This window comes from Suricata suricatta, chromosome 1 (assembly GCF_006229205.1).
Source record: "Suricata suricatta isolate VVHF042 chromosome 1, meerkat_22Aug2017_6uvM2_HiC, whole genome shotgun sequence".
NCBI classification, from domain to species: domain Eukaryota; kingdom Metazoa; phylum Chordata; class Mammalia; order Carnivora; family Herpestidae; genus Suricata; species Suricata suricatta.
In genome coordinates, this window is record NC_043700.1 from 929,256 (window position 1) to 940,924 (window position 11,669).

The following is an 11,669-nucleotide window of genomic DNA, read 5'->3' on the forward strand; positions in this document are numbered from 1 at the left end:
GGGGCGCCTGGCAGCCGCGCAGCGCAGGAGCTCCCGCCGCTGCTGCAGCAGAGCGCCGGTGCGGGGTGCCGGGAGCCGCGGACGGACGGTCATTCCCTCAGCCCCAGAGGTTCGAGCCCGAGCCCTGCGGCTCGCCTGGCCCCAGAGCCTGGCTTGCCTGACTGCGGCTGCCTCTCCTTGCCTCACCCCGCCTTCCACGGGGCTCTCCCCAGCCTGGCCCCTCCCCACCTCACCCCAGCTTCTGGGGCCCCGAGAGGAAGGCCCCCTCCGCACCTCACCCTGGCCTCTCATTTTGAGGTTCCATGTGGACATAGACTTTTAGGGGTCCCTATCCAACCCTGTAGATTCACTAGAAATGTTTCCTAGAAAAACATGATAATTCTGCTAATTCTAATACAACAGTAATGTGAAATAGTCAAAAGATTTTCTTCAGCCCACCAGTAGAGGACTGAAGCAAAACTCCAGAACTCTTCACCTCCTATGTGGGTGTCCAGACCCAGCGGGCATTCACACATCTCACCTCGGGGGCCACAGCCACACGATCCCGACTCACTGTATCCCCCGGTCAAGTCACTCGACCACTGTACGTGCTTTTGGAAAACCCCCTCCTTAGTGAACCGCTGCTTAACCGACACCTGCTCCATGCGATACCATCTTGTCTGGGCATGACTCCCCCATGACCCTTCTCAGTGACCAGCCTGACGAGTCCACTTGTTAGCCATGTATAAACATACCCACTTAGTATTTGCTAGTCCCTTAGTGTGACCAAGAGATTAATAAACTCTCACGGGACCCCAGCAGGAGCAGACGCCTGGCTGTGTTAGATGCAAGGCTGCGAACAGTGCCAGAGAACGAGCAGCCACACCTGCTCCCCAAGCAGCCGTCTAACCCTGACCGTGGATGTTAGATATCCGGTAACGATATCGCTCAATAAGCATCTCTGTAATTAAACCACAGAGGCTGTGCTCAAGTTTCGTAAAACCATAAAGAATACAGTACACAGACCCTGTACTAATATCGCTGGATTCTGACAGACGACCGAGGGAGCACTTTCCTAAGCTGGCCACACGGCCTCATTCCGCCGCGAATCGCAGACTAATGCAAGCTGGAAGACGAAATTTACCCCTGCAGGGAAGAATGGATGTTCCTATGAAGGGTTTTAAATAGGGTTCAAGTAAACCAAACAGGCCATAAAGAAGATGTTTCCCAGCTACCGGTTTACAGGGAAATGAAAAAGAAGAATCAGCCATTACACCATCAGAAGGCCAGAGAGGAGTCTGGGAAGACACATGGCGCAGGAAGGACAACACTGGTCTGGCCACACCCCACGATGTGTTTTCAGTGGGTGACAGTGAAGTCACAGACAGGTGAGTGCGTGGCAGGGCCCTGCCTAGGTTTAAGGTTCTATGCACGTTTGTTTATAAAAGAGAAGTGTCCTTGGCGAATACGCCAGAGGGGCAGAGGTGGACAACGGCCAGGGCGGGGGCGGGGAGGGGGGCACCAGCAGGAATCGGGAAAGGGACTGAGACCTCACACTACTCGGTGCTCGTGTTCAGCTTCCTTCAAGAGCATGAACGATTTTCTAATGACAAAGCCTATCGGACGGGGCGCCTGGGGGCTCAGTCGGTTAAACGGCTGACTTCGGCTCAGGTCACAGTCACTGCTTGTCCCTATATGGGGCTCTGTGCTGACAGCTCGGAGCCTGGAGCTGCTTCAGATTCTGTGTCTCCCTCTCTCTCTGACCCTCCCCCACTCATGTTCTGTCTCTCTCTCTCAAAAATAAACATTTTTTAAAAGCCTATTCAATAAGGAATATCAGATTAAAGAGTCACCACGTATCAGCAAGGAGAGCGAGTAATGGATCCGAGATGGTAGCAAGGCCCCATGGGCAGAGGATGAAGTTCATCAGACACGTTCTCCACATGAGCCAAACTGAGGCATAAACTTTTACACCCTTGAAGGTTCCCCCCAAAAAGTCTCTACTTTAGGAAGCGTAGGACATGTAGCACTTCCAAATTTCAGCTGCTGCACGGTGCTGCGTTCAGACTCTGCGGAACACACACGGCCTTCCTGTGCGTCCCCATGTCTCCGGATGCTGGGCGCCTCCTGCAAGCAGAAGCCCCCCTCTGTCCCGGGGGCCAGCACGGCCTGCTGCCCTCCCACTGCGACAGGGCTGGGTACAGCCCTGACCCCCAGACCCCTAACCTAACCTTCCAGCAAGGAAGGAATGGCCTTGCACTCACCGCCCCCATGTCTGGATTTACCGTGGCACCAGCAGCTCGGAACCCCAGTTCAGCCCTCACTGACCTTTGGGGCAACACTTTGGGTGTTGGGGACACTGCAGTGAGCAAAGCAGACCGAGTCCCCACGCTCCTGGGGCTCCAGGTGGGGACCTAGGTGGTGATGACTGGGGTTCAGGGGCTCGGAAGCACTGACTTAACGGGGACACTAGGCTGCCAGCTCAGGAGACAGACGCTGACCAGGAGGGCGGGACCAGCATCCCTGAACTGGTCCCGAAATGTGGCCGAATCACCGAAAGCACAGTGTTTACGGCAGAATGTGGATGGAGACTGATTTACCAGAGTCTCTGAAATGCTGGTTTCGTGGGTTTTCAAGTGTGTGCTTAATTGTATTAAGTAGAATTCTCAAAATTCCACCAAATCTAAGCCTTGATCAATGAAAGCTCCTAAAACTGACTAAAAATGCATTTACTTACACATGATTTACAAAGGGGATAATTGAAAAGTGAGCTGGATTGGGGACCAGGTGTTAAGAACTGTTCACTCACCAGGGTCAGACGTAAGCTGAGTCCTGACTTGTGTTTATTTCTTCATCAATAAGGGAATTTCTCAGGCCACATTATGAAATAGCTGTGAATAGTCACTTAATGAGAGAAAAATTACTAGCAAGTGAAAATATTTCAGTTTGCACTGATTTTCTGGGAGAGAGTAAATTTAATAGCTTAATAAACTATGCTACGCCTGTTTAGTAACAGGCCAGGTCAGTCTTCACAAACTACTAAACAAGAAGGTGTTTGTAGCTTGGAGCCGGCATTTAAGAGCAGTCTGACGTCACCGATGACCAATCAGCCCGGCACTAACATATGGCAGTGCCCTCACGGCAAACGGCAAGCGAGCGGACAGTGGTGACAAGGACCCTGGTTTCTCGGGTATGCAAACGGGGACGGGGCGGGAGGCGGAGCGCCGGGTGCGGGTGCGGGCCCCAGCCCAGAGCGGGAAGTGCTGTCCCCCCTGCACCCAGCTCCCAGCCCAGAGCGGGAAGTGCTGTCCCCGCCCCCCCCCCCAGCTGCGTGGACACGAAATCCAAGAGCTGCCCTGGCACAGGAGGAGGGGCCGACCCCACGCGCCCAAAGCCCCACGGCACGCAGCTGCTGCCCGCTCACAGGCCCCCCCGAGGGGGGGGGTCCCCATCAGCACGCAGGCGCAGAAGCCACGCTCAGCTCAGCCCCCCCCCCACCCCGTTCCCTGCCAGCTTCAGGTGTTGGAGGAACACAGCACCTCAAGTTAATTTTCTCTTCTTCACAAAGCTGAGTGAATGAAGCTCAGGAAAAACAACACTCATTCCCTAAAAATCAGACTGAAATTTTGAAAAATTATTAAAGTTATCTAGACGTGAAAATATTCCAAACATTTCTTAACAGATAATCCCAAGAATGGCCTTCCCGTTACCTACGGACTGTGGAAGGGACAAGTTGGCCTGAATTTGTTTTTAGAAGATACTGAATTTTCATTCCTGCCAAGGTGAAAACGAAGGCCATGCCCTCACTCCAATGTGCTTTCTGTAATCGAACACAAAACTATCTTTTATTTGGAACACATGTAATAAACATTCACTCCCTAGTCTCAGTTTAAAACTGCTAATTTTCGGGGAACAAAGGGACCTCATGGAATACTGAGAAGTACATACTCTCCATTCCTTTCCTACAAATTCTCAAGGAAAACATCACTGAATGCCCCTGGAAACCTACGGAAACCAGGAAGCATTTCACATCTGGTTTATTCTAAGCACGCTAACAGGCTGGGCGCGCGGCGTTAACCACAGGAGATCACCTTATGAGACTCCAGGGGAGTCCTCTTGGCTGCTGCCGTAGGCGCGTTGCTACAAGCATTTACGGCACAGAAATACCAAGCGGTGGCTCCTGCGGACAAAGCTGACCGCTTCGGTGCAGGTCACGGAGCCTGGAGCCCCGAGCCCTGCAAGCCCCTCCCGGGGGCACATGCACCCCTCGAACCCCTCTCTGGGACACATGTACCCTGCAGGCCCCTCCCGGGGGTACACACCCCTGGCGACCCCCTCTCTGGGACACACTCAGCCCTGAGCTCTGTGAGCCCCTCCCTGGACCGCACACGTCCCGCTGGGCAACAAGTGCCTCCCGCCGAAGCATGCGGAGGCCTTGCACCCCTGCAGAGAAGGTGGCAGCTAGCAGAGTGGAGCTGGTGGGGTTCGGGTTGGGGGGGTGGGGGTCCCAAGTAAATCCAGGGGTGAAGCCCCCGACTGCAACTGGGAGAGGGCAGGAGAGCCAGCGTGGGCAGAGAGGGTGCGGGAGGGCGGGCAGCGGACCCCATCGCAGGTCTCGGGCGCATGTGCAGATGTATAGCATCGCCGAGGGCCGGTTCCGTGCCTTCCCTTTTAGCGGAAGGTGGACAGGGTGGGGGGCAAGGGAGGGGGCGAGGATTCTGGCTGGGCAATGACGGAGCGGGAAGGCCATGAGGGGCGGGAGCATGGCCCCTGGGGGCCCCCTGGAACACCTCCCCAGTCACCAGGCCCCTGTGACACCACCCCTGGGGGGCGACAAGGACACGCCCAGTACTTCCGTGGGCAGCACTGCAGTCGGCAGTGGACACAGCACGTTCTAGTTTTATATGTGTCCATTCCTTTACGTGTTAGGGAGGAAATTCAAAATGTCACCGGTGTTCTTGTTTAGAATGCGGCTAAAGTAGGTATTTTCATTTTCAGAAAGATGAAAGACATGTGAAGAAAGGTTCCTGAGCAGAGGAGAGTGTGGCATACAGACAAAACACATCATGAGGGGTCAAACAGTGGACGTGAAGGCATCTGGCCGCAGTCCACGGATCCTCCCCCGTCACAGCACCCGGCCTGGGAGACGTCTGAGGTGGACCACGAGGAGCCCTTGGCTGCCCCCGTCCCCGCCTGGCTGCCACCGATTTCCTCCACCCACCACGGGGATGCCCTCTGGGGGGTGGTTAAGAATGGCTAGGACAAAACAGCTCGACAGGCTCTGAACTTTAAGAGAGCACCATGGGGGGACACCTGGGGGGCTCCGTGGAGACCGACTCTGGTGACCCCCTTCTCCCACCAGCGCGCTGCCGCTGGGAAGCAGAGCTCACGCCCGTGACAAACACCAAGGACAAAATGCACGTGACCTCATCAGGTCAGAGTCTCACAAAAGACCTGCTCTTCCCTCTGCCCTCTGCCTGCAATGACCCCGCAGAGCAGACCAGCCCGTGCGTGTGGCCAGTGAACCCGCAATGCAGGCCGGCCGTGGAGGAAAGCGTGTGGGACATGGGGCACCCCAAGCCCCCAGTATTTCTGTTTTCCCCTCAACACTCCCCGAGCTCTTTGCTGTCATCTGCACCGCTGCCGGAAGCGCTTAGAGACTGTACATCTGTCACCTCAAAACCCAGGCCATCAAGTGTCATCGAAGTCGCCTCTGAAAAAGCCTTACCTTGACCACGTAATTGAACCTCCGAATATCCTGAACGGCACTGGAGAAGTCTAAACGGTTAAAGGCCTCGCCCAAAGTACAGTAGCCGTGCCTCTGGAAGACAGACACAGAAGGGCTGAAATCCATGATTAGTCACTTAATCAAAATCCACTGACAGTTAATGTGAATGACGCGGTGCAATTTTTTTTTATTTCGGCAAAGAGCACTTGTTTTTATGATCTACTCCGTATTCAGACGAACACGGACTGAAACAGCACTGCTAAATGGACATCGTTTACGATCAAGACACGACGCACCGCCATCTTCACAACACCGTTGACACAGAGACAGATTAAACAGCTTGCTGACGGCTCCTGCTGGGACGCGTGCGGGAGGGAAGTCACGACGCGACGTGTCTCGTGAGGCACCCACGTGTGCCGGGCCGGGGGAGGACCTCACGCTCCAGGTGCCCGTGCGGAGGCGCCCAATCCCTCCGCAGGAACCCTGGGCCCCGCGGCTCCAGGGGCCATGCAGGACCAAGGACAAGGCCCAGGGCTGAGGGGACTATGTGCGTTTTCAGGTGGGGGCAGGGGACACCTGGCACCGAGCCCCAGGAGCTGGTCATCAGACCCACACGGCCCGAAGTCCAAGGAAACAGGTGAAACGCAGAACCGGTTTTCAGCACCAGAAGCACGGCCATGTGGCCCAGCCGTCTGTCCTCACAATGCACCCTGCGCTCCACCGTCTGTACAGACTCGCGCCCTGGCTTCAGGAGTCAGTTCTACTCGGTCTTCTGTATCTGAAGTCCTTGAGAGTAGAGAGCTTTCCGGTTCACAGTGTGGGGTTAGCTGAGCTGCTGCTAACCCTAGAACACGAGGTGACATGCTCTCCCTCTCATCCTGACGGGAGCTGGGACGGGGCTGGCAGAGCAGCATCTGACAAAAGATGCCCTGGGAAGGAGGGTTTGGTTTTGGGCCCGAATCCCAAGAACAGCCCAGTCACAGACAATACTTGTTATTAATGAGTATCTGCTAATGCACAGTATTTTCCTGGGAGCTGTGCACAGAGTAATTATAGACCATACTCTGGAATCAATCACTGCTGATCCTTTCACGTTAATTCCTTTCTCTTCTCAATCAACACAGTTCCAAATGCCTGTGTGGACACAGACTCCCTCAGGTAGCCACCATGTCACAACACCTCTTCTAGTTGGGGAATCAAACCTGAGTCACAGACTGCAGAACCCAGGTTTGGACCACGTGAGCCCGCCCACCCGTGCGGGGGCCAGAACCACACCTGGAGCCACAAACAGGCTGTGGGGCGGCCACAGCTGGCCTCGGCGAGGAGCAGCGGGTACTGAACGTCCAGATGTACGCCGCTCTCAGTCGTGACCCCACGGCCTCCGAGACTGGCTGTGTCCCCGGCCCAAGGGTCCAGGCGACACCTCTACACTCACAATAAAGTCCCCTGTTGTCTGTGCTACCCTGAACGGATCTGTGTTCTGCACTCAGTGTGGTAACGCAGAGCAAAGTACTAAACAGTCTTTCAGAAGCTCCAGCTGGTCAGATTCTGCCACAGGCTCCTCCTCGGATGGTGTCTCACTTAGAGGGGGCGTGAGCTGAGGGCTGTCTCAGACCACGTGCGACAGTACGAAGCAGCCCCCGATAGGTCCAGGCTGCCTTTTAAGAAGCCAACCTGGGAGGCTCTAGGGAGCTGGGCTAGTTTCAGGACATCCACTGCCACCACCTCTGGAACATTTAACTTAGTTTATGCTGCACACCTGCTCCCTACATTGTCCTCCCCACGGCGCCAGGACAGGGCGGCTGCAGGGTCTGAGCACGCAGAAGAAAGGAGGCTTCCCTGGACACGAAACCGAGAAAACGGAGGCAGAGCTGAAGTCAACTGTTCGCGGCTCACGGAAAAGCCACCAACTAGACAGAGGGGCGGGCTGAGCCCGCTCCCGCGTCTCATGCTCCAGCACAGCGGCCGGCTGGCACTGGACACGGGGGCGGGGCCCCACGGCTGGCACCAGCCCCGCCCACGAGAGCAAGGGCACCCCCACCAGCTCCACGGGGTCTCATTCCATGGCCTCTGGGGAGTCATGGGGAGAAATGTCAGACTGTCTGAAGCTCCATGCTTGTTCTGAAACAGCCCTTCCGCTGGCTCAGATTTGTACTGGCACTAAGTACAACGTGCTGCATGTGCACAGGCACGCACACACGTGTTCACACATGCACACACGAATCACAGCTTCAAAGACTCTACATTTTCACTTACTAGAATAAGAATCCCAGATTTCATACTGCAAAAGAAATCATTTATTTAAACAGGACATTACATATTCAACAGAAACAACGCCAAACATACTCTTATTTATAACAGAATACTTACTTCTCTGGTGCTTTCTTTATGAACATAGATCCATTTCTCACGATAAAAACCTAGAATACAAATTAACTTTGTTTTTAAAACCTGGCAAATCATTCAAAAGGAAGGATTTTAAGGAACTTCAACAGTCATACATGCTAACAAAATTATATGACTCATCACAGAGATAAGAAACGCTTTCACTTGGTTAAATGTAAACAGAACTACTGTTTCCTAACATTGGTGTAAGAGGTGCCGAAACACCTTCACATGAAACATGATTTAAGACAGCACCAAGTTTCAGTAACTTAGAAGAAAACTAGCATGTTAATAGCAGTAATATCAAAATGTAAAGGATTATAAAAATGTGATTATTCTTATGTATCCTAATAAAAATACTTCTTCTATTGCTTTTCACAGACCTCAAATCCCCAAACTTCAAGGACCACAGTGACGCTGCTCCTGTAAGACGCGATCTTGGTCAGCAGCCTGATCACCCCCAAACTGCTCTCATGCCCCCCGCTGTGCTGCCACGGAGGCGAGCTACTGCCAACCAGGCTCACCGACCCCCGCCACCAGGCTACACACATCCAGGGGTTCCTAACCCAGCTCTGCCCAGGGTCTCCTGCGCGCAGGTCCACACTCCATACGCCTGCAGTCTGGTCTCCTGGCTCCGGAGCGAGCTGGAGAACCGAGCCGGAGAACCGAGTCGGACGCACGAACTGCTGGGGGCTCGGCTCCCTTCTGATTTTGCAGGTCTTCCTACAGTGGCTAAGCCGGGACCAGTCTGATGATAAGTCAGTGCGCAACACTGGACACAGCGGTCATTCACATATTACCCCTCGTTCCGTAAGGCAGGTTGTCAGGACAATTCAGTATATCGGTACAGTATACAAAAGATCATAAAATTGTTAAGAAAAGTTATCTTACATTGAGTATTTGTATCATTTCTAAAATGATCCTTTTTCCTCTTTTTGGATGTGTATTCCTGCTCTTCATTACTGAATATTTCTTCATCGTCACTATTTAAGATACTGAAATAAAGACATTTTATTAGATACTTTTACAGGGATATCTTCATTTGACTTTTCTTTTATTTAAAAAAAAAAGATAATATTGGTTTGCAATTCAGGAGACCAAAATAAAAATCATGTTAAATTCTGAAAGGATGGTAATTTTTGTTAATTTTTTTAATGTTTATTTTGAGAGACAGAGACCGAGCATGAGTGGCGAAGGGGCAGAGAGAGAGAGGGAGACACAGAATCCCAAACAGGCTCCAAGCCCCGAGCTGTCAGTACAGAACCCAACGTGGGGCTCAAACTCAAACTGTGAGATCATGATCTGAGCCAAAGCGAACACTCAACCGACTAAACCACCCAGGCACCCCAACAAAGTAACTTCTAAAGCAGCACATCAAGGCTTGAAATCACGAGGCTAATGCCTCATATATTTTTAGATTTGAGAAATCTGAGATTTATCCTGGTTATTTTGAAAATGTGCTACAGGAAGGGCTGGACATGTTCCAGACTCTCCCTTGCCCAACCGAGGGAGTCTCAGACTTCAGAGCACGTTACGACAACACAGATCATCAAAACCCTGTAGCACTCTGGAGAAACGGAAATGGGCACACAAGGCCCAGCACTGAGGCGTGATCTGCCACTCCCTGGCCCCGTGGTGAGGACGCACACTCGGCCTGTGTGTTCTTACACGTCCGAAGACTCAACCAGAACCACGACTGCACAAGAGCATTTTCTCAGTGAGCACCAACCAAATAACGCTTGAGTTAGATGTAATTAAAAGCTGTCCCAGGTTTTCCTTTCTTTTTGGCTAAAACATGGAAACAAAATTTAAAGCAGGAACCTAACAACCTGAACACGTTTTCTTTAAAAAGATAACTTCTAGCTACAAAAAATGACACAAGAAGCAGCCCGCCTCCTCAGAGGTAAAGACGCACACAGCTGCCACTTCAGCATTCTGGCGCCGGGGGGCCTCGGTCTGCGGTCAGGGAGGGGCCGAGGCCCGCGGCGGGCGGACAGGGAGGCCGCCCGAGGCCCCCCCGCCAGCCGGCTGCAAGTGCCAAGGCGACTGTTCATCGCAGTCCAAGCAGACTGAAACCTCGGGGACGACGCTTGTAAAGCATCCAGACAAGCACAGGTGTGTTTACAAAAACGTGTAAACGCTTCCCGTTTGGTGCAGGCGTGAACACCACCAACTCGCGGAGGCTGGCTGGTCCTCGAGTCTCACCTTCGATCTCACAGCGGTTGGCTGTCGTCGATTTGGACCCGAACAGAAGCTTTCAAAGCTGAACGGCCTAGCTTTTCTCACCTACAGTCTGAACCACACCAAGGAGAAGCAGACAGCCACTGTCATCTACAACGTGTCCCAGGAACGACAGAGGCGGCAGGAGGGGGGCCGAGGCAGCACACGGGGAGCCGAGGAGGCAGGCCTGCGTGGCACCCCAGGTTCTGCCCCAGAGGGTGGTCCCAGACCCCCCCCACCTGTGGGGAGGCACAGTCCCACTTCCTCTGTGGGCGCCAGGGCAGGACCGGCTGCGTGAGCAGTGACAGCGGACCGGGGCCCCTGGGGCTCCCCACCCTAGTGACACACGCTGGCTGTGCGGCTCAGGCCCCGGGGACCTGCCTGGACACAGCACCACCCCGCCACGTCTCACACTCATAGAACGGCTACTATAAAACATCCAGAAAACAACAAGTGTTGACACGGACACAGAGAGATCAGAGCCCCCTGTGCTGCTGGGAATGAAAAAGGGCAACCTCTTTAGAAAACACTATTTGCAGCGATTCCTCAAGGACTAAGCACAGAACCACGGGACGGACAGCTGTTCCACTGCAGGGTAGGGTCTGCACGATGTGAGAGCAGTGTCTCCGGGACAGTCTGGATGCCCACACTCACGGCGGCTGGAAGGGGACACCACCTTGTGTCTGTGCACAAGCGGACGGACAAGAAAACAAAATATGGTCCGCACACACAGCGCAGCATTGTCCGGCCTGAAGCAGAAGGAAATCCTGGCACACCCTGGGACATGGGTGGGTCCTGAGGGCATCGTACTAGGGGAAGGAGGCTGGTCAGAAGAGGACAGAGCCCGAGTGATTCTGAGTCTCTGAGGGACACAGGGCTATGGAGCCCACAATCAGAAAGCAGAGTGCGCCGGCTGGGCTGGGGAGTCATTTACTAGGGTCCCAGCCTCTGTCCTTCAGGAGGAGTGGCGGGGACATGGGGACGGCGGCACTGCCTCGGGAACACCAGGCCACCACACTTCCACCCTCTCCCCACCTACTTCTCTGCCCCCTTACCGCCTCCGTTATTCACTGTAAACCCCAGCTGCACATGATTTCTGGAGCAAACCTGTCAGAATGATACCCGTCCCACTGTAACTGGGGTCTTCAGGGACGAGCTCCCACCAGCAAGGGATATGGCGGGAGGTGGGGGCGGGGGGGGGGGGACCTGGTACACCCTAGTGTGCACACTGCTGCTCCCATCGCCTGGACAACTCCGTGTGTCCAACCCAGAAGCCCATCTGGAACTGCACCTGTCGCTGACTCCCTGCACCTTCTGACTCACCATCTTCCCCCCATCTGCACTGCAGATCTATCCG

General features: G+C 54.0%; 1 protein-coding gene across 6 annotated transcripts in view; it reads right to left on the reverse strand.

Moving 5' to 3' along the window:
• The window catches only part of FBXO25 (F-box protein 25), a 58,736-nt gene that overhangs the window by 14,950 nt on the left and 32,117 nt on the right, over positions 1-11,669 (reverse strand). For all 6 annotated transcript variants that reach the window (XM_029933382.1, XM_029933372.1, XM_029933378.1 and 3 more), the window contains exons 3-5: positions 8,984-9,087; positions 8,078-8,127; positions 5,708-5,800 (exon numbers count right to left, since the gene is read on the reverse strand). In XM_029933382.1, coding sequence (XP_029789242.1) covers positions 5,708-5,800; positions 8,078-8,127; positions 8,984-9,087 — 247 coding nt within the window. The remainder of the gene's footprint in view (positions 1-5,707; positions 5,801-8,077; positions 8,128-8,983; positions 9,088-11,669) is intronic.